This window comes from Schistocerca nitens, chromosome 10 (genome assembly GCF_023898315.1).
Source record: "Schistocerca nitens isolate TAMUIC-IGC-003100 chromosome 10, iqSchNite1.1, whole genome shotgun sequence".
NCBI lineage: Eukaryota > Metazoa > Arthropoda > Insecta > Orthoptera > Acrididae > Schistocerca > Schistocerca nitens.
This window is the reverse complement of record NC_064623.1, coordinates 233,361,802-233,382,169: the sequence shown is the minus strand read 5'-3', so window position 1 is coordinate 233,382,169 and position 20,368 is coordinate 233,361,802. Positions and strand designations below refer to the sequence as shown.

Genomic DNA, 20,368 nt, shown 5'->3' with positions numbered 1-20,368 from the left:
GATTACCAGACATTACAACTCACAATCAGACAGCAATACACTCCAGTGAGATACAAAAATTCTTATAATAAATTAAGCCTTTTTCTCATGGCAGTCCCCTCTGGAGATCCGAAACTATTCTGGAATCTTTTGATAATGGAGAGATCGTTATGCCACTTTTTTAATTACAGGCCATATGTTCTGTGGATACACATTACGTGTCTTTAATGCAGTGGTTTCCATTGCCTTCTGCATCATGATACCGTTGATCATTGCTGATTCTTCCGCCTTTAGGGGCAGTTTGCCACCCCAAGGGCAAGAGAGAGCCCTGACCCTCTGCCCACTCGTCCACCCACTTTGACAAGGCCGTTGCCTGAATGATGGATGACCCCTTATGCCATAAGCCTTCGGCCACCCATGCTGAAGATTTTTATTGAAAATCTAACGGATGGCAGGGTTTGAATGCGGAGCCGAGGACGTTTTGACTACCAAGGCTGCTGCCTTTTTTGGTTGATCTCATCGTGTTCGTTATTGTTCGTTGTGTTTGTTCGGGACGGATGTCCCCTGACACCTGTTGAAGTTCATAGTTAATCTATTCACTCAGTTTTTTTATTACAGAGGGCAGCTAACCCTCTGACCAAACATGTTGAGCTACCGTGCCAGCATCGTTGACCATTGCTGATTCTTCCGCCTTTAAGGGCAGTTTTCCACCCCAAGGGCTAGAGAATGCCCTGAACCTCTGTCCGCTCCACCGCCTTCTTTGACAAGGCCGTTGGCTGAATAAGGGGTGACTTCTTACGCTGGAAATCTTCGACTGCCACTGCTGATTATTTTTGTTCGAAATCAAAGCGGTTTTCTGCTCAAGAATTATGACGTTCTCGAAAATGGAACATTTCCTCTACATGGATTCCACAAACAGAGGTCCTGAGAAAATTTGTTCCTCACTCCGTTACTCCACGAGATCGACAGTGCCGTGGACAACGGCGCTGAGGTCGATGCCGTGTTCCTCGATTTCACTAAGACATTGGACACAGTCCCCCATTGCCGTTTAATGAAAAAATTCTAGCTTACCGAGTATCGGAGCAGACCTGCGACTAGATTCAAGACTCTTGCAGATAAAACTCAACACGTTGCTCTTAGCGTAACTAAATCGACAGATGTAAAGGTAATATCTTGAGTACCACAGGGATGTGTGATAGGACCAAACTTTTCAAATGTGTGTGAAATGTTATGGGACTTAACTGCTAAGGTCATCAGTCCCTAAGCTTACACACTACTTAACGTAAAGTATCCTAAGGACAAACACACACACCCATGCCCGAGGGAGGACTCGAACCTCCGCCGGGACCAGTGATAGGACCGTTGCTGTTTACAATATATATATAAATGATCTAGTATAACTCGTTGGATGCTCTTTAAGGCTATTCGCAGTTGATGCAGTTGTTCATACCAAAGGAGCAAGACCAGGAGGTAGTAAGAATTTGCAGAACGACCTGCAGAGATTTGAAGAATGGTGCAGACTGGCAGTTGACCCTGAACGTAAGTAAATGTAACATATTGCGCTTACATAGAAAAAGAAATAGACTACTGTACAATTACACTGTTGATGATAAACAGCTGGAGGCAGCGTCTGCCGTAAAATATCTAGGCGTAACTATCCAGAACGATCTTACGTGGAATGACCATATAAAACAGATAGTGGGAAAAGATGACATAAGACTCAGATTCATCGAAAGACTCTTAATGAAATGTAACTCAACCACGAAAGAAGTGGCTTATAAGACGTTTGTTCGCCCACTTCTTGAGTACCTATTGTTCATCTGTCTGAGATCCCTATCTGCTAGAACTGAGAGAGGAGATAGAGAAGATCCAACGAAGAGCGGCGCGTTTCGTCACGGGGTCTTTTAGCTGGCGCGAAAGTGTTACGGAGATGGCAAACGAACTCAGCTGGCAGACGTTACAAGAGAGGCGTTGTGCATCACGGAGAGATTTACTATTGAAATTTCGGGACAGCACTTTTCAGGAGGAGTTGGACAACATATTACTTGAAACTTCCTGGCAGATTAAAACTGTGTGCCGGACCGAGACTCGAGCTCGGGACCTTTGCCTTTCGGGGCAAGTGCTCTACCGACTTTTTTTTTTTTTTTTTTTTTTTTTTTTTTTTGGAGAGGCAAGTCCTTTACTAATCGCACGGTTTTGCGGTGCGGTCTCAAAACACAGACACTAAACTTATTACAGTGAACAGAGACGTCAATGAGTGAACGGACCGATCATAACTTCGCAAAAATAAACAAATTAAACTTTTCACTCCAGGGGAGACTTGAACCCAGGACCTCTCGTTCCGCAGTTGCTCACTCTAACCATTTTTTTATAGTAACAATAATATTTTATTTATTCATTTAATTTTAATGTCCCAAAAGAAAAATCATATATAAAAAAGAAGAGGGCCGAAGCGACATCCTCGTCACTTCACTGGGAGTAAATCCTATCCCTCGAAACAACGTAAACCTGGGACTCCCCACCGCTTCGGGGGGTTATGAAACATGCTGCCTAGAAAGTTCGCAAAATGCGTTTTATATTTAGAGTGGCGTCTGATGATTTCGTGTTGTTCTATTAGATAATGCCAATAGTCCATGACCGATATCAAGGTCCGCGAGAGCACGTAGTGCGATGCGTGTCCTCCAATCCATCGGATTGCCGATGTTTTTTGTGAGGGGAAAAAGACAGGGTCAGGGAAAAATAAAGCGTCCGTCGTGATCGTTGATTCGTCGGTGTGTCGGAGGAGGGCCATGATGCGTTGCGTCAGCCGCCAAACATCCTTTGCCTCACCGCACTGCAGGGAATGTTCGTCGGTGTCCTGCATGCCACATCTAAGGCAGAGCGGGGAATCCACCATGCGAATGTCGTACAATCGTTGGCGGTTGACTGTCTTTCGGTTGATTAATGTATACCATGACGATCGCGCTGCTGTGGTGAGGAGTGGTGTGTGGACAGCTCGCCAAATCTGTCGCCAGTTTCGTGTTGGGTATTTAAGTTCGACAACATTGCTGCCATGATGACGCCGCAAGTATCGATATATCTCGCGGGTAGTGGGGATTCTGGTAGAAGGTATCTGTAACTGAACATAACCAAAATCAACAAAAAATCGCGCGACGTGAGAAAACGAGGGCGAGATGGTGCCTACTGCTACCGGTGGTTCAAAGGACGTGGGAAGAAGCACATCCAGGATGGCCGACGTGATGGCGTGTTGCCGCTGGTTCCAAGTTCGTAGCGTCGCTCGCAGGTATAGAGCTAGAGCCTTGTTCCGCACATCCGTGAGGTTAAGTCCTCCAGAATGGTGTGGGAGAGTTAAAGTCTCGTATTTGACCTTAAACAACATTCCTTGGCTGACATAGTATCCAAAGGCCGCCATTAATCTGTCAGCAATACCATGTGGCTTTGGCAGTACCTGTGCCAAGTGCGGCAGTCGCGAGGCCAGGTGAACATTAGTGTAGTCCACCCTTTGGAGCAGGTCGTGCGTTCGGAGTGAATTGTTGCGTATGTGCAGTCGGACGTTCTGGAGGAGACGTCGATAGCTCGCCGCCGCTGATTGCCGTAGCGATCGGGTGAACAAGACACCTAAGCATCGCAAGATGTCCACCGTCGTAAACGGACTTCGCAGAGCGTCCAGCCCTCGACCGATGTGCATGATCTTGGTTTTATTCGTGTTGACCCTGCTTCCCGCAGCTACCCCGTACGTATTAAGAAGGGTAACCACCTGACTGACTTCGTTCTCCGACCGGACGAGTATCATCAAGTCGTCGGCATATGCACGACACGTGAAGGAGCTCGCACGGAGTCGGACGCCTGTTAGAGTCCGTCTAAGAGTCTGCATCAATGGTTCGAGCGCTATTGTAAACAGTATCATCGACAAGGGACATCCTTGCCTAACTGAGCTGCGAACAGGAATCGTTCCTACCTCCCTGCCATTGACTCTCACCGTCGAAGAAGCGCCGCGAAGGAGGCGCATGAGGACGGTAATAAAATCCTGTGGTATCGCCATGCGTCTCATGGTCGAGTCAAGGAAATCATGGTTGATCCTGTCAAAGGCACGATCAAAATCCACCGATACGAACGCCGCTCGCATGCGACAAGCTTCCGTCAGGGAAATTACGTCACGGTATTCGCCGAGGATAGAATGTATGTTGCTCCGAATCCCGAGACAAGCCTGGTCTGGTGGTATTGTCTTGGATATCACAATCTTGAGTCTTGCCGCCAACATTCGCGCAAAGATCTTATAGTCAGTATTGAGCATCGTGAGCGGTCTAAATTGATGGGCGCTGTCACTCGCTGTCGATTTCGGTATTGGTATAAGCAGTCCCGCCATGAACTGCGACGGAACGTCCGTGTCAGGGCTCAATAACTCGTTATACATCAATACCAACTGGGACATCATTAAATCCGCAAATGCGCGGTAAAATTCGAGTGTCAACCCATCTGGCCCAGGGGATTTATGCACTGCACCCTTCGCGAGTGCGCCCCGGATGTCATCTTCCGTTAGGGGTTCCAATAGCGCCTCTGCATCCGGACCATCCACCTCCGTTTGCATCTGTCGCAAAATTTCTTCTTCTGTCCGATTGTCCGTCGGCGTCCCAGCGAAAAGGAGGCGGTAATGCTCCAGAAACTCAGCAGCAATGGCCTGTTGTGACGTCAAGGGCCGACCATCGTCATCACGGAGGAGTGTGATTAGGGATCGGCGATTACGCGTATGTCCCTTGGACACATGATGCGTGCCAATACGTTCGCCATCGACGTTGTCCAAGCACCGAGCACGGATCGAAAGTCCCTCCAGTCGACGTCTCGTGATCGATAAAATGCAGGCCTGAATGCGATGGACTTCCGCTTGACGTTCGGGCGATGGGGCCCTGGAGGACAGGTCGCGGAGCACCATGTAGTAATAGTCAAGTGTATCTCGGAGCCATTTCGCTTTTTCCTTGCCATACGTTATGAGAGCTCTTCGTATCGCCGGTTTTGCACACTGCAGCCACCACGAAAGAACCGTACGGTGCAGCGGCAGACGGCGAGTGCAAGTCTGCCATGTGTCTTCGATCCGCTGGCGACATTCGAGATCCACCAATTAGGAGGAATTAAGTTTCCAGGAACTACGACTCCGCCAGACCCGCTGCCGTGGGAGGGTTAACGTGCATAAATACGCAAGGTGATCCGTAAAAGCTGTGGGCCAACGTTCAGCAGCCAACACGTGATCTCTTAATCCGTCAGAAACATAAATCCGATCCAGCCTGCTCGCCGAGTGGCTAGTAAAATACGTGTAGCCCTCTCGCTGCCCATGGATCTTTTCCCACGTGTCCATAAGGGCCATGTCCCGGCAGATCGTGTTCATTGCGTGGCAGGAGCTGAAATTAGGAGTTTGATCCTTCGGCGTGAGTACACAGTTAAAATCCCCCCCTACAAAGATGTGGTCATACCTCCCATGGAATAGGGGGGCAATCTCCTCCGAGTAGAATCGTGCACGCGCCTGTCGATTGTCAGATCCGGAGGGTGCATAGATGTTGACGATACGAATGCCGTTCACGGTCATAGCCAAACGCCGAGCCGAAGGAAGGTAATCGAGGTCACACATCGGAATCCCTTCCCGGACTAGTATCGCTGTGCCACGTCCTCCATCTGGAGTCGGCGCTAGGTAAGTGTTGTATCCGTGCACGTCGGGAAAAGCAGCATTGAAGGTTTCCTGCATCAGCAGAATATCAACGTCTGTGGCGTAAATCATGTCCCGGAGAAGTTGCATCTTTGCAAGCGAACGTGCGGTGTTAATGTTCACTGTGCCCACCTTATATGCTTGGTTCGTTGTCGTTGTCATGCTCGTGTCATGTCATTGTGAACTCCAAGGGCTTTAGTCCACTATTCGTGCTCAGAGGGGTGCCCGCCAACGGGCTGCCCTCCTTCGTTGTCGTTCCGTGGTGTGCATCCTGTAGGTGAGTGGTCATCATTTGGGGGTGGCAATTCCTGTAGGTCTTCGACTGGTTCCGCCCAGTCGCAGTGGTCATCCATCCGAGAAACGTCCTCTGATGTATTTCGACGTGGCTGCCGGGACATTGGTGTCCCTGACTCCTCCGTCGGCAGCGCTGGGTCAGTCGGCGTCAATGAAGAGGGACCATCTGAAGGGCAGGACATCCGGTCACCATCGGACGGAATCCTGTCAGCGTCCTCTAAAGGCACGTGTTCTGTGTCAGACAGTTCTTCGGCTAGGATACCTTCCGTGTCCCCTAGGCTAGGGGGGGACGTGTCACCCGAACTATGGCGACGCTTTTTGCGACGCTTTGGCGATCGCTGTTTGCGTGCCCTGCCCTCCGCTGCCTCACTGTGTTCGTCGGTCGTTCGTTGGTCCGTTGCCGGCGCCACCGTCTGGACCTCCACTTCCACGTCGCGTCCTACATGTGAGTTTTCGGAAGGTTCCTCCCTCAACTGTCGTGACATGGGTGTAGGGACAGTCTCCGAGTCACCTCCATTCTCCCGTAACTCGGTCTGCTCGTGCATAAACACGTCCTTGTCACGCTCCGAACTTGGCAACACTTCCCGGCGGGCCACCGACACGTACGTCATCGGCAGTTGCGTGGGAACTTCTCGCTGTGACGCGTCTCCATGTGGCAGTTGCACGACGCGGCGTTGTATGCACTCCGAGCGGATATGTCCTTCTCCACCACAGCCAGAACAGGTGCGTGGCTGGCCATCGTAGATCACAATAGCTCGACATCCGCCAATGTATAAATAAGACGGGATATGTTTAGTAAGGACGATCCGCAGCTGTCGCACGCCGTTTAGCACAGGATAGGTATTAAAACTAGCCCAGCGTTCAGGCGTATGACTAAGTACCGTTCCATATGGTCGCAGCGATTCAGTAACCATCGATTCTGGCACCTCAAACGGCAATTCAAAGATCCGAACGACCCTCACACCCAATCCTGAAGGAGCTACTGTTACATCGCTGATATGGCCATCAGAGTGTCGAAATTTAAATCCTCTTTGAGCAGCGGAGAGAGTTCTTTCACACGCAGCTTCATCGGTCATCTTTACGTACATTGTACTGCTTACAATGGACAGGTGTATTCCAATTATGTCTGCAGCAGGTAAACGAACTTCGTCCCTCAAAAAACGCTCTATTTCGAAAGCTTTGAGTCTGGAATATTCGTTGTCGAACGTAAATTGGAGCGTAGTCTTCCGAAAATTGTGTGCCATGGCGATCGAGTCAGACAACAACACGCGCGATTACCGGCGGTGTAAACACTTCCTCGTTCACGCGCGCCCGCGGCCGGGACAGCAGGTCCGTGCCGCGCCACTGCCTAAAGCAGACTGCTACTACCCAAGCACGATCCACGCCCCCTCTTCACAGCTTTAATTCCGCCAGTCCCTCGTCTCCTACCTTCTAAATCTGCTAGAAATTTTTTTATCAGCGTACACTCCACTGCAGAGTGAAAATATCATTCTGGAAAACATCCTCTAAGCTGTGGCTAAGCCATGTCTCTGCAATATCCTTTCTTCCAGGAGTGCTAGTGCTGCAAGTTTCGCAGGAGAGCTTCTGTGAAGTCTGGAAGGTAGGAGACGAGGTACTGGCGGAATTAAAGCTGTGTAGACGGGGCGTGAGTCGTGCTTGGGTAGCTCAGTCGGTAGACCACTTGCCCGTGAAAGGCAAAGGTCCCGAGTTCGAGTCTCGGTCCAGCACACAGTTTTAATCTGCCAGGAAGTTTCATATAAGCACAAACTCCGCTGTAGAGTGAAAAATTTCATTCTAAAAACATATTACTTCCCCCCCCTCCCCCCACCGCCCCCCCCCCCCAAAGGACAGATATGATCCAAAAAAATGCAAAACTGGAGAACATAACCTGTGTTCTGGTGGATTCTGGGGTCTATGGTATTTCCGATTTTGCCGAATATAAGGATGTTAATCTGTGCGAGGTGTTCGGAAATTCCCATTGCAAACACCCTACAACTTGTAAAGGGGAGTGAGTGCATAACACATACATCAAAAAATGTTTTGTATCACCTCGGTTCCGAGAGTTCCGGAACCTGGACAGAAAAGTGGAATAGAGGCCAACATAAACATCATTCCGCGCTTTTTATTGCTCATGAAAATCACACATTTCATGTTGTACCAGCATACAGCAAGAGCTTCAGAGGTGGTGGTCCAGATTCCTGTACACACCGGTACCTCTAATACGCAGTAGCACGCCCTCTTGCATTGATTCATGCCTGTATTCGTCGAGGCATACTATCCACAAGTTCATCAAGGCACTGTCAGTCGGGATTGTTCCACTCCTCAATGGCGATTTGGCGTAGATCCCCCTGAGTGGTTGGTGGGTCACATCGTCCATAAACATCCATCTATCCCAGGTATGTTAGATAGGGTTCATGTCTGGAGAACATGCTGGCCACTCTAGTCGAGCGATGGCGTTATGCTGAAGGAAGTCATTCACAAGATGTGGCATGATGGGGGCGCGAATTGTCGCCCATGAAGACGAATGCTTCGCCAATATTCTGCACTATCGGTCGGAGGATGGCATTCATGTATCATACAGCCATTATGGCGCCTTCCATGACCACCATCGGTATATGTCGGCCTCATATAATGCCACCCCAAAACACCAGGAAACCTCCCTTGCTGCACTCGCTGGACAGTGTGTCTAAGGTGCTCAGCCAGACCGGATTGCCTCCAAACACATCTCTGACGATTGTCTGGTTGAAGGCACATGTGACACTCATCGGTGAGGAGAACTTGATGCCAATCCTGAGCAGGCCATTCAGCATGTTGTTGGGCCCATCTGTACTGCACTGCATGGTGTCGTGGTTGCACAGATGGACCTCGCCATGGACGTTGGCAGTGAAGTTGCGCATGATGGCCTGCACGAAAAGCATTATTCAACATGGTGGCGTTGCTGTCAGGGTTACTCCGAGTTATAATCCACAGGTAGCGGTCATCCACTGCAGTAGTAGTGACCTTGAGAGGCCTGAACGAGGCATGCCATCGACAGTTGCTGCATCTCCTCCACGTCCGAACAACATTGCTTTGGTTCACTCCGAGACGCCTGGACATTTCCATTGTTAAGAGCTCTTCCTGGCACAAAGTAACAATGCAGATGCGATCGAACCGCGGTATTGACTGTCTAGGCACGGTTGAACTACAGGCAACACGAGCCGTGCACCTCCTTCCTGGTGGAATAACTGGAACTGATCGACTGTCTGACACCCTCCGTCTAATAGGCACTGCTCATGAATGGTTGTTTACATCTTCGGGTGGGTTTAGTTACGTCACTGAACAGTTCAAAAGGGCTCTGAGCACTATGGGACTTAACTGCTGTGGTCATCAGTCCACTAGAACTTAGAACTACTTAAATCTAACTACCCTAAGGACATCACACACATCCATGCCCGAGGCAGGATTCGAACCTGCGACCGTAGCGGTCACGCGGTTCCAGACTGTAGCGCCTAGAATCATTCGGCCACTCCAGCCAGCTCACCGAACAGTCAAAGGGACTGTGTCTGTGATACAATACCCACAGTCAACGTCTATCTCCAGGAGTTCTGGGAACCGGAGTGAAACAAAACTTTTTCTTTTGTGTACAAGGCATATCAAAAAGAATCATCCGATTTGGCACGCCTATATTTCTGAAACTAATAAACATATACAATGAATTTATTTTTTGGTGAACGGGAAACTCAAAGTTTGTTTCATACCTTTTCAAGGTATTCAATATGTCCTCCTTGGGATGCACAACATATGTCAATGCAATATTCAATTTTGTTCCCACAGTGCAGTGAGCATGTCTTGAGTTGCAGATTCCACAGCTGCTGTTAAACGATGTCTCAGTTAATTCACTATTTTTCGTAATGGAGCACATGAATAGAGTCTTTTATAAACCCCTAGAAGAAATAATCACATACAGTCAGGTCCGGTGACCTCGGAGGCTAGTAATGTAAGGCTGAATCGTTTGCTCCAGTGCGACCGATCCATCGTCCAGTAATCCTTTGATTTAAAGCTTGCAGTAACCGAATTTTGTACGATTTCACGTGTAGACGTCGACGCAACACACGCCAGACGGACATCGAGGGCACGTTGAGCTGCTCGACAGCTGGATTTCTGCACACTCCTTGTGAAACTACAGCGGATGCATTCGACGTGTGTCAGACACTCGGGGATGGCCTGGTGATTTGCCTTTACACAAACGACCTGTTCGGAATTGTTCATGCTATCGTCTAACGCTCTGTGCTAATAGGAGGATCCAGTACCTAGCACGAAAATCACGCTGAACAGTTATCACTGTTGTCCCGACACCATTTTTACTAGAACTGAAGCAGGCGACACTGCTGCTATCTAGCGGGAAGCATGTAAAACTCGACAGTTTGCTCTTTCCAATAGTATTTTGTTCACCCACGTATCTCAAATAACCTAATAATTGATTTTTAAAAAATTGGATGGTTCTCTTTGATACATCCTGTATTTTGAATAGTAACCCATGACTGGAAACGTACAGCCGTTTTAAAACATGTTTGCTAGGTATGTTTGCAACAGGGTAATCGTGGTGGGGAGTGCTTACGTCTGATTGGCTGAAGTCATTTGACTTCCATCCTACCTCTGACCTCGTTTGAGCCACATTCACGTGTCTGTGAGTGTCAGAGCAACACGGTCGAGCTCACATTTGCAGAACGCACCGACCCGATTCTTCTGTATGGCGAAGCTCACGGTAGTGGAAGAGCTGCTCGTCACCTTTATCAGTATCTTTACGCACAACGTCTGGCTCCATCGGATCTACATCTACATCCATACTCCGCAAGCCATCTGACGGTGTGTGGCGGAGGGTACCTTGAGTATCTCTATCGGTTCTCCCTTCTATTCCAGCCTTGTATTGTTCGTGGAAAGAAAGATTGTCGGTATGCCTCTGTGGATAGGCTTCAAAGCGACTAAGAGCCAAGCAATATTATTAGCCAAGAGACATTGTCCAATGAAGCCACAACTGCAGCTCTTCTGCGAGACTATGCCATGGACCAATGATGCAAAATACCTTTATGTCACCTTTGACCCTACGCTCACCTGGCAAAGGCACATACACAGTGTCGATCGCAAGGTGCAGCAACGACTTGGCGCACACTGCCCGCTCCTGCATGAAGGATCCACCCTGCCGGTCGACTGTGGCCTCACACTCTGCTGGCCTCGTGTGGGGCCCATCATGGACTATGTGTGTGTGTGTGTGAGACATGGGGCTCTCCGGCCAACTACCGCCAGTGCTACCTACAGCAGACGTTGAACGTCACACCGTGCAGCATATTTCATGTAACTCGATGGTTTCTGGCACAACCCTTGCACGACCCAGCCCAAGTAATGGAGATCCTTGCCTATTCCAACATTATGCCTGAAGGACGCACAAAAAGACAAGGGAACCCCCTCGCGGCTCATCCATCAACTCGACCGATTAAATTGCGACAGAGAACAATTTTGGCGCCCAGTGGCCGTATTTGACTGATAGTAAGGCCAGCGTATTACAGCCCTGCAATTCATGTCACAATCGCTGACTAAACGACTCGCTAACACATGGAAGTAATAAATGAAAGTTATACACGTTGCTGTTGCGGTAAATGCCCCAGGGTAAACACTTCCTTGCGTCCTTCATCCCCAGGAAGAGCAGATAGCTGAACATGCACGCGAACCATCAGTTGGTAAGACTCTGCGGAACCACGTGAAGCTCTGAAGATGTCGAGCGCAGATGTGGACGAAACGTTAGAATCGGAAAGGTTTCAGTGCTCATGGCCATACAACCAGGAAGATTCATCAGTGACTGCGTGACTGATTTAACTGTTTAGTAATATATAGGGTGTTTGTTTTAACTTTAGATAACTAAATATCTCAAAAATTATGCTCCATACAGAAAATCGTTGTATGTGAAGAGTTAGCATCAGTAAAGAGGACATCTGTCTGTGCTGCAAGTGGCCACTTCCTAACCAGCCCCTCCTGCATGGGTGAGGTCAACTTTGTAATTTAAAATGGGATCTCCCATTTGTATTACGTATTAGGATTCTATGCCAAAAAATGTGTATAGTTCACTCAAAGCATCACTGCCCGTTCATGGTATATGGCGCTGTAATAGAAAAATATCAAGTGTGCTGTTTTCGTGCTTCAACCGACGTATTTGATTCTACATTACATTTACAATGTATGGTAACGTAGTTTTCTGTTCTCTACAGGGTTGATTGTGGTGAGTCCCCAAATCATCAGAATGATTGATTTTGGTAGCCACCCTCGAATCCACCATCAGGTTCACTAAGTTCGCTGTTTGTCTCCATCCAACCACCATAACCATCGCACTGGTGGAATGCAATCCACAACCATCAAATAATGTCCATAAACGATAGTGATGGCGCACCCACCGTGGAAACAACTGTGAGCGAAGTGTGGGTGCTATTCTGTCATTCTGTGCAACGGATTAACCTGAGATGTACCCTTTACCCTGTGGTTCCTGCAAGATGCAATTTTCACCCCCACACTACTACAGAAGTCAGACAGACGCTTCTAACGTTCTAAAGAGAAATGACTCGAAAACTTTCAGCAATAAATACCTTCTGGAGTCGTCCGCTGTAAGGAACTTTTTTTTTTCCATCAGTCTATTGACTGGTTTGATGTGGCCCGCCACGAATTCCTTTCCTGTGCTAACCTCTTCGTCTCAGAGTAGCACTTGCAACCTACGTCCTCAATTATTTGCTTGACGTATTCCAATCTCTGTCTTCCTCTACAGTTTTCGCCCTCTACAGCTCCCTCTAGCACCATGGAAGTCATTCCCTCATGTCTTAGCAGATGTCCTATAGTTATAGTAGGAAATGACACAAAAATTCACAAAATTTCTTACGTAACTAGTGGGATACTAGAGTACTGGAGTCGTGCTAGTTAGTGTAAGAAAAACATGAAACTAACGAAAATTATTATTATTATTATTATTATTTTTTTGCAAAAATTCTGATAAATCACAATGACACTTTAAGTTATGAACTGAAAAAGTTATTTCCAGGTTCTTTTCGGAATGTGAAGCTACCTCTTAAGAATAGGATTCGCTAATGAAATTTCTATATAAAGTTTAAGATTGTTATTGACTTGGCAAAATGGCTGAGAGCCGCGCCTACTCAACTTGAATAATTATCCATTAGAATGTTGCCTGGTACGGTCGAGGTTGTCACGTGTGCAATGCAGTGAAGTGTACTGTTGTGGACGAAATATGGGGCTCGCAAGAGCTGTAGCGCACAATACCGTAAGCTGCGATGACTGCTATCTGCGCCGCTCGCTGCTGACAAATAAGATAACTCTGCTTCTATCTGGATTGCCCTTCGCCAATCAAACTCTCCCTACACCTTGATGAAGTCGAGGACTCCTATTCGCCCCTAGTCTAACTATTGGCGTGGTACACCGGTCAGATAACCAGTCCACCGCGATGCCACTCAAAAATTCGCTCCCAGGCGTTTAACTATAACTACGTCCGTTCACACTGTACAATAAGTGTGGCGGCCAACACAGTGAACAATGCTTAATCACAAGGACTCAATATAGAGTCGCACTCCGATTCGCTCTCGACAGAGGTGCTCCCCCAGTGAAGCAATGAGGAGAGACTTGTTCCTCGCTCTTTGAGCACAATTACGAACGCACACGCTCTCTTTACGTGTTCTCGCTCCAAGAGCGACAATGGAACGGCCCCTCTCCACGCCCGACGTGAAGGGGTGTATCTTTTGGTCTCTTCCATTACTCCTTCAGCTCAAGGCGCCAGGAATATCGTCTGCCAATTAGCATTGTTCTTCTAAAACGGGAGAATGGCGTTTCGTTTAAGGCGACCAATCCGGAAATCTTAAGCATCAGCGTTTGCTGTCTCCCTGTGAAAACATCCGAAACTGAGTGCTATGTTTGTAAAGAATGCGTAGGCTGGGTGCTCCCACACAATGTAGCGGAATTTGCTTTTAAGCTGAACATGGGGTCGTTCTCCCTTTCACTTGGGCAAATGCTGTCTGCTCTATGGGTGGTCGCCGGCCGACATGGATAGGTTGACTCATCCTCTGGAGGGACCGGCCTCCTGGCGTGTGGTTTGCCTCTCCCGAACTAAAAGCTTTTGTGACCGTTGTGTCTTGAATGTGTGTTTGTACCCCAGCCACGAGTATTTCAACCTCGGTGCGCACTTGCGATTTACTTGTTATTTGCATATCGTTTACATGAATTCATACATTGACTCTATCTTATCGAGTTTGGGTTCGAATGAAGCGTCTTGATGTGCGGAATATGACTGTGAGGGCGGAATATGTAAGCAATGAAGGTCAGGACACTACGACATCTTACAACACATATCGTCTAAACACTCACATTCTCACCTCAATGCTCGGTGCCCCACTACATGATATGCCGCTGCAGCGCCGGGGGGTTTGTAAGCATGAACAGCGAACTTCTTGGCACTACTCCTATCTGGAAGCTGTTCTGGCAAGCTACGTAATTGATGTTGCATCCGATACAGAGAAGACTGAAATAATTTTAATTTATGGCAAGGCTGCAAGCAGAGAGACAAGGGGACTCACCAAAATCAAGTACCCCAGTGGTGAGAGGCAAGGGGACTCACCAAAATCAAGCACCCCAGTGGTGAGGGGCTAGGGGACTCACCAAAATCAAGCACCCCTGTGGTGAGAACTAGAGGACTCACCAAAATCAAGCACCCCAGTGGTGAGAGGCTAGGGGACTCACCAAAATCAAGCACCCCAGTGGTGAGAGGCTAGGGGACTCACCAGAATCAAGCAACCCAGTGGTGAGAGGCAAGGGGACTCACCAAAATCAAGCACCCCAGTGGTGAGAGGCTAGGGGACTCACCAAAATCAAGCACCCCAGTGGTGAGAGGCTACGGGACTCACCAAAATCAAGCAACCCAGTGGTGAGAGGCAAGGGGACTCACCAAAATCAAGCACCCCAGTGGTGAGAGGCTAGGGGACTCACCAAAATCAGGCACCCCAGTGGTGAGAGGCTAGGGGACTCACCAAAATCAAGCAACCCAGTGGTGAGAGGCAAGGGGACTCACCAAAATCAAGCACCCCAGTGGTGAGAGGCTAGGGGACTCACCAAAATCAAGCACCCCAGTGGTGATAGGCTAGAGGACTCACCAAAATCAAGCAACCCAGTGGTGAGAGGCTAGGGGACTCACCAAAATCAAGCACCCCAGTGGTGAGAGGCTAGGGGACTCACCAAAATCAAGCAGCCCAGTGGTGAGAGGCTAGGGGACTCACCAAAATCAAGCAACCCAGTGGTGAGAGACTAGGGGACTCACCAAAATCAAGCACCCCAGTGGTGAGAGGCTAGGGGACTCACCAAAATCAAGCACCCCAGTGGTGAGAGGCTAGGGGACTCACCAAAATCAAGCACCCCAGTGGTGAGAGGCTAGGGGACTCACCAAAATCAAGCACCCCAGTGGTGAGAGGCTAGGGGACTCACCAAAATCAAGCACCCCAGTGGTGAGAGGCTAGGGGACTCACCAAAATCAAGCACCCCAGTGGTGAGAGGCTAGGGGACTCACCAAAATCAAGCACCCCAGTGGTGAGAGGCTAGGGGACTCACCAAAATCATGCACCCCAGTGGTGAGAGGCTAGAGGACTCACCAAAATCAAGCACTCCAGTGGTGAGAGGCTAGGGGACTCACCAAAATCAAGCACCCCAGTGGTGAGAGACTAGGGGACTCACCAAAATCAAGCAACCCAGTGGTGAGAGGCAAGGGGACTCACCAAAATCAAGCACCCCAGTGGTGCGAGGCTAGGGGACTCACCAAAATCCAGCACCCCAGTGGTGAGAGGCTAGGGGACTCACCAAAATCAAGTAACCCAGTGGTGAGAGGCAAGGGGACTCACCAAAATCAAGCACCCCAGTGGTGAGAGGCTAGGGGACTCACCAGAATCAAGCAGCCCAGTGGTGAGAGGCTAGGGGACTCACCAAAATCAAGCAACCCAGTGGTGAGAGGCAAGGGGACTCACCAAAATCAAGCACCCCAGTGGTGAGAGGCTAGGGGACTCACCAAAATCAAGCACCCCAGTGGTGAGAGGCTAGGGGACTCACCAAAATCAAGCACCCCAGTGGTGAGAGGCTAGGGGACTCACCAAAATCAAGCACCCCAGTGGTGAGAGGCTAGGGGACTCACCAAAATCAAGCACCCCAGTGGTGAGAGGCTAGGGGACTCACCAAAATCAAGCACCCCAGTGGTGAGAGGCTAGGGGACTCACCAAAATCAAGCAACCCAGTGGTGAGAGGCTAGGGGACTCACCAAAATCAAGCACCCCAGTGGTGAGAGGCTAGGGGACTCACCAAAATCAAGCACCCCAGTGGTGAGAGGCTAGGGGACTCACTGAAACCAAGCATGCAAATGGTGAGAGGCAAGGGGACTGACCAGTATCAAGTATCCTGATGGCCACAAGAAACTGTTACATCTACATTGTTGTTCCTGGATCATGCTATACATAATTTCTAACAAGTCATTGAAACATGTAACCATATTGTACTATAATGTCAAATGTGCAAGACTAAAGTAAATGTAGAACACAAATATGAACTCAATAAATAAGGTATGCACCCAACAGGATACATAAGTTCAATGTAAATACCATGATCAGGTTTCGATACCACTAAGGATGTCTTCTTCATAAGGAAGTCACATAAATTGTATGAGATTATAATTGTCAACATACATGGTGAGCTAAGAAGCTCAAGTTAAACAGCAGAACATGAACTGTTAGAACACAAAAGTATACAGTGACTTCATAAATGAAATGTAGGATCAAATGTATCTGTTATTAATTGTAAATTCAGGCACACTTGATATTTGTGGAATGCAGTAAAATAAAATGTCTGGAGAGTTCCCATTTTAAAATACAAAGTTGACCCTCCATGCACGAGGCATGGTTTGGAGGTAGCCAGTGGCAGCTTTTTGGTTCAAATGGCTCTGAGCACTATGGGATTTAACTTCTGAGGCCATCAGTCCCCGAGAACGTAGAACTTCTTAAACCTAACTAACCTAAGGACATCACACACATCCATGCCCAAGGCAGGATTCGAACCTGCGACGGTAGTGGTCGCGTGGGCAGCTTTTTAGTTAGAACATTTTTTTTTCGTGTGATGCGTCGTTTTTGGGGTATTTAGTTGTCTCAAGGGAAAACAAACACCTGTGTATGGCGCCTTCTCTGTAACCATATGGGCTGATTCACCGTTACGGCACGTGGAGTGGCCAGGTGGTTGGCGGCGCCATGCCGTGGACTGCGAGGCCCCTCCCCCTGGATGTTCGACTCCTCCCTTGGGCATGGGTGTGTGTGTTGGTCTTAGCATAAGTTAGTTCAATTAGTGTGTACATCTAGGGACTGACGACCTCAGCCCTACAGATTCACACTTATTTGAACTGTTATGGAGTAAAACCGACTGATATGCTGCACTGTACCTTGGGACAGAGGCTCGAGAAGGAAGCGCTCTTGCTCTGGCCAGGACTGTCGCCCGTTGGCCATGATACCCATGGCTGCGTTGAGCGGCTCGTCCCTCAGGAAGAACCGACGCAGGAAGTCCACCAGCTGTGGGCTGTCCCTAGCCGTCAGCTGCCGGATGGCGTAGGACACCGAGGGCATGTTGCAGGTAGTGCTGCGAGCTACCTGTACATAGAGGAAAAAGCTGTAAAAATGGATGTAACTCCAAAAACATTCTGTGTTGAATGTGATGGAACTCAGTCAGGAGTTTAATAAAATACACTGACGAAAATAAAAAAAATACGAAAATGACGCACCAGTAAGGAGCCGTCCGAATAAGATGGAAATGGGTAGATATAATGTGCATTTACAGCCAAACAAATGATTACAGTTTCAGAAAAGGTTGATTATTTGTTCAACATTGTGTGTGGGTTCACCTCTGGCCCCTACCCAAGAAGTTATTAAGCTTGCCATTGACTGTCCTCCTGATGGGCACAGTGCCTAATTCTGTGCAAGTGCAGCGTTTGATCATCAAAATCTCTAAAGAGTTGGAGGGCCCTGGCCATAATGATCCAAATATTCTCATCTAGGGAGATGATCTTACAACATAGCTTGCCTAGATAGGTTTCAGCAAGCATAAAAACAAGGTGTAGAAACTCTTGCCGAGTGGAGGTGGATGCTATCGTGTTGCAATGTAATACCGGGGTGGCTTTCCATGAAGGGCATCAAAACTGGGCATAGAGTATCGTGAACGTAGCGCTGTGCCACAGATGACCCACCAAAGGGGCCCTGTTATGAAACGAAATGGCACCTCAGACCACCACTCGTGGCTGTCAGGCCGTTTGCTGGGCGACAGCCACTTTGGTCTCCCACTGCTGTCCACGGCATCTCCAGACAAATCTTCAGCCTGGAATCTCAATGACTGGAGTAAAATTGTCTTTAGTGATGAGACACGCTTCGAACTGAACCCTGATGACAAACGAAGATGTGTATGGTGATGCCCGAGACAGCGGTGGGACACCAACCTCGCTGTCACTCGCCATCTGGGTGGACAATCAGGAGTGATGGTCTGGGGAACCATTTTATGTCATAGTAGGGCCCCTTTGGTTGTCATCCACCGCACTCTAACAGCACAGCAGTACATCTATGATATTCTATGTCCAGTTTTGTTGCCCTTCATGGCAAGCCATCCTGGTCTTACATTTCAGCACGATAATGTCCGAACACACATGGCGAGACTTTCTACTGCTTGCCCTCATGCTTACCAAACCCTGCTTCGGCCAGAAAGATCACCAGATCTCTCCGTAGTAGAGAACATATGGACAGTTATGGTCAGAACTCTCCAACAAGCTCGGGATTTTGAAAATCTGACACGCCAGTTGGATAGAATTAGGCATGATATCTCTCTGTAGGACATCCATCAAATCTATCAATCAATGCTGAGCTGAATAACTGCTTGCATAAGGGTCAAAGGCGGAGCAATGCGTTATTTGTGAAGCTCTTTCTTTTGAATAAATCATCCAATTTTTCTGAAATTGTAATAATTTGTCTGTCTACATGTGTACATCACAGCTATCGATTTCTGTCTGTATAACTCTTTCGTGGTGCGTCCTATTTTGTCTTAGAGTGTATAAAACTGAAGTTTCACCCTCACACACACACACACACACACACACACACACACACACACACACACACACACACACACACACACACACACACACACACACACACACACACGCGCGCGCGCGCGCGCGCGCGCGCGCGCGCGCGCGCGCGCGCGCGCGCGCGCGCGCGCGCGTCACAAACAGAACTTATCAAACGCCATTTTGAATTAAGGCATACTGCGTTGAGTTCCGTATTTGGTGGTTTTTATATTATAGTGGTTCAAATAGCTCTAAGCACTATGGCACTATGGTTCTTCGAAACAGCTTATATTCATACCATACACACTATAATATCAAGTGGCTCTACAGTCGCAGGTTCGAATCCTGTCTCGAGGATGGATGTGTGTGATGTCCTTAGGTTAGCTAGGTTTAACTAGATCTAAGTCTACAGGACTGATGACCTCAGATCTCAGATGTTAAGCACTATGGCACTATGGGACTTAACATCTGAGATCTGAGGTCATCAGTCCTGTAGACTTAGATCTAGTTAAACCTAGCTAACCTAAGGACATCACACACATCCATCCTCGAGACAGGATTCGAACCTGCGACTGTAGAGCCACTTGATATTATAGTGTGTATGGTATGAATATAAGCTGTTTCGAAGAACCAACACACTGAGGGGCTGTTGAAAACATGTCGTTTAGGGTACAATTTGTTATAATAATGTTCCAGTGTAACCACAAGTGCCGGCACGAAGATGAAGAATGCAAGAGCAGAGAAGGCTGTGATACAACTTCAGCCAATAGCCTGCTGACTATGACGGCACCGACGGAATAGTTGTTAGTGATCCGTGTGAATTGCTTACATGGACACTGTATATAGTGAAGGACACCGACTTGTTTGCATGTCGGCCATCGCTTGCGACACTTTCTTATACATACAAAGTTAAGTATTGTCAATCTGCTTTATTGAAATAAAAAACGATTAATGTGATTTGCTTGAATTGTTGTATAGATATCAAAGAAAGCACCATCCTTTACGCACCCTATAAGAGGCGGATGGGCAGGACCCCACAAATAAAATGAGAGGTTATTACATATTGGTAATTGAAGACCTCCCATATTTGATGCTTTCAGTGGCCCAGCACTGAAATCTGCAGACATTTTCGGAAGGGTTGCAGTTCTGTCACGTTGAACGATTCTCTTTAGTTATCGCTGGCCCTGTTCTTGCAGGATCTTTTATTGACCTCAGCGACGTCACAGATTTGATATTTTACCAGATTCCTGGTA

General features: G+C 48.2%; 1 protein-coding gene across 1 annotated transcript in view; it reads right to left on the bottom strand.

Annotated features, from left to right (window-relative positions):
• LOC126210614 (arylalkylamine N-acetyltransferase 1-like) overlaps positions 1-17,633 on the bottom strand; it is a 36,703-nt gene extending 19,070 nt beyond the window's left edge. The window contains exon 1 of the mRNA XM_049939907.1: positions 17,451-17,633. Coding sequence (XP_049795864.1) covers positions 17,451-17,631 — 181 coding nt within the window. The 5' untranslated portion in view covers positions 17,632-17,633. The remainder of the gene's footprint in view (positions 1-17,450) is intronic.
• Between the last annotated feature and the right edge of the window lie 2,735 nt (positions 17,634-20,368).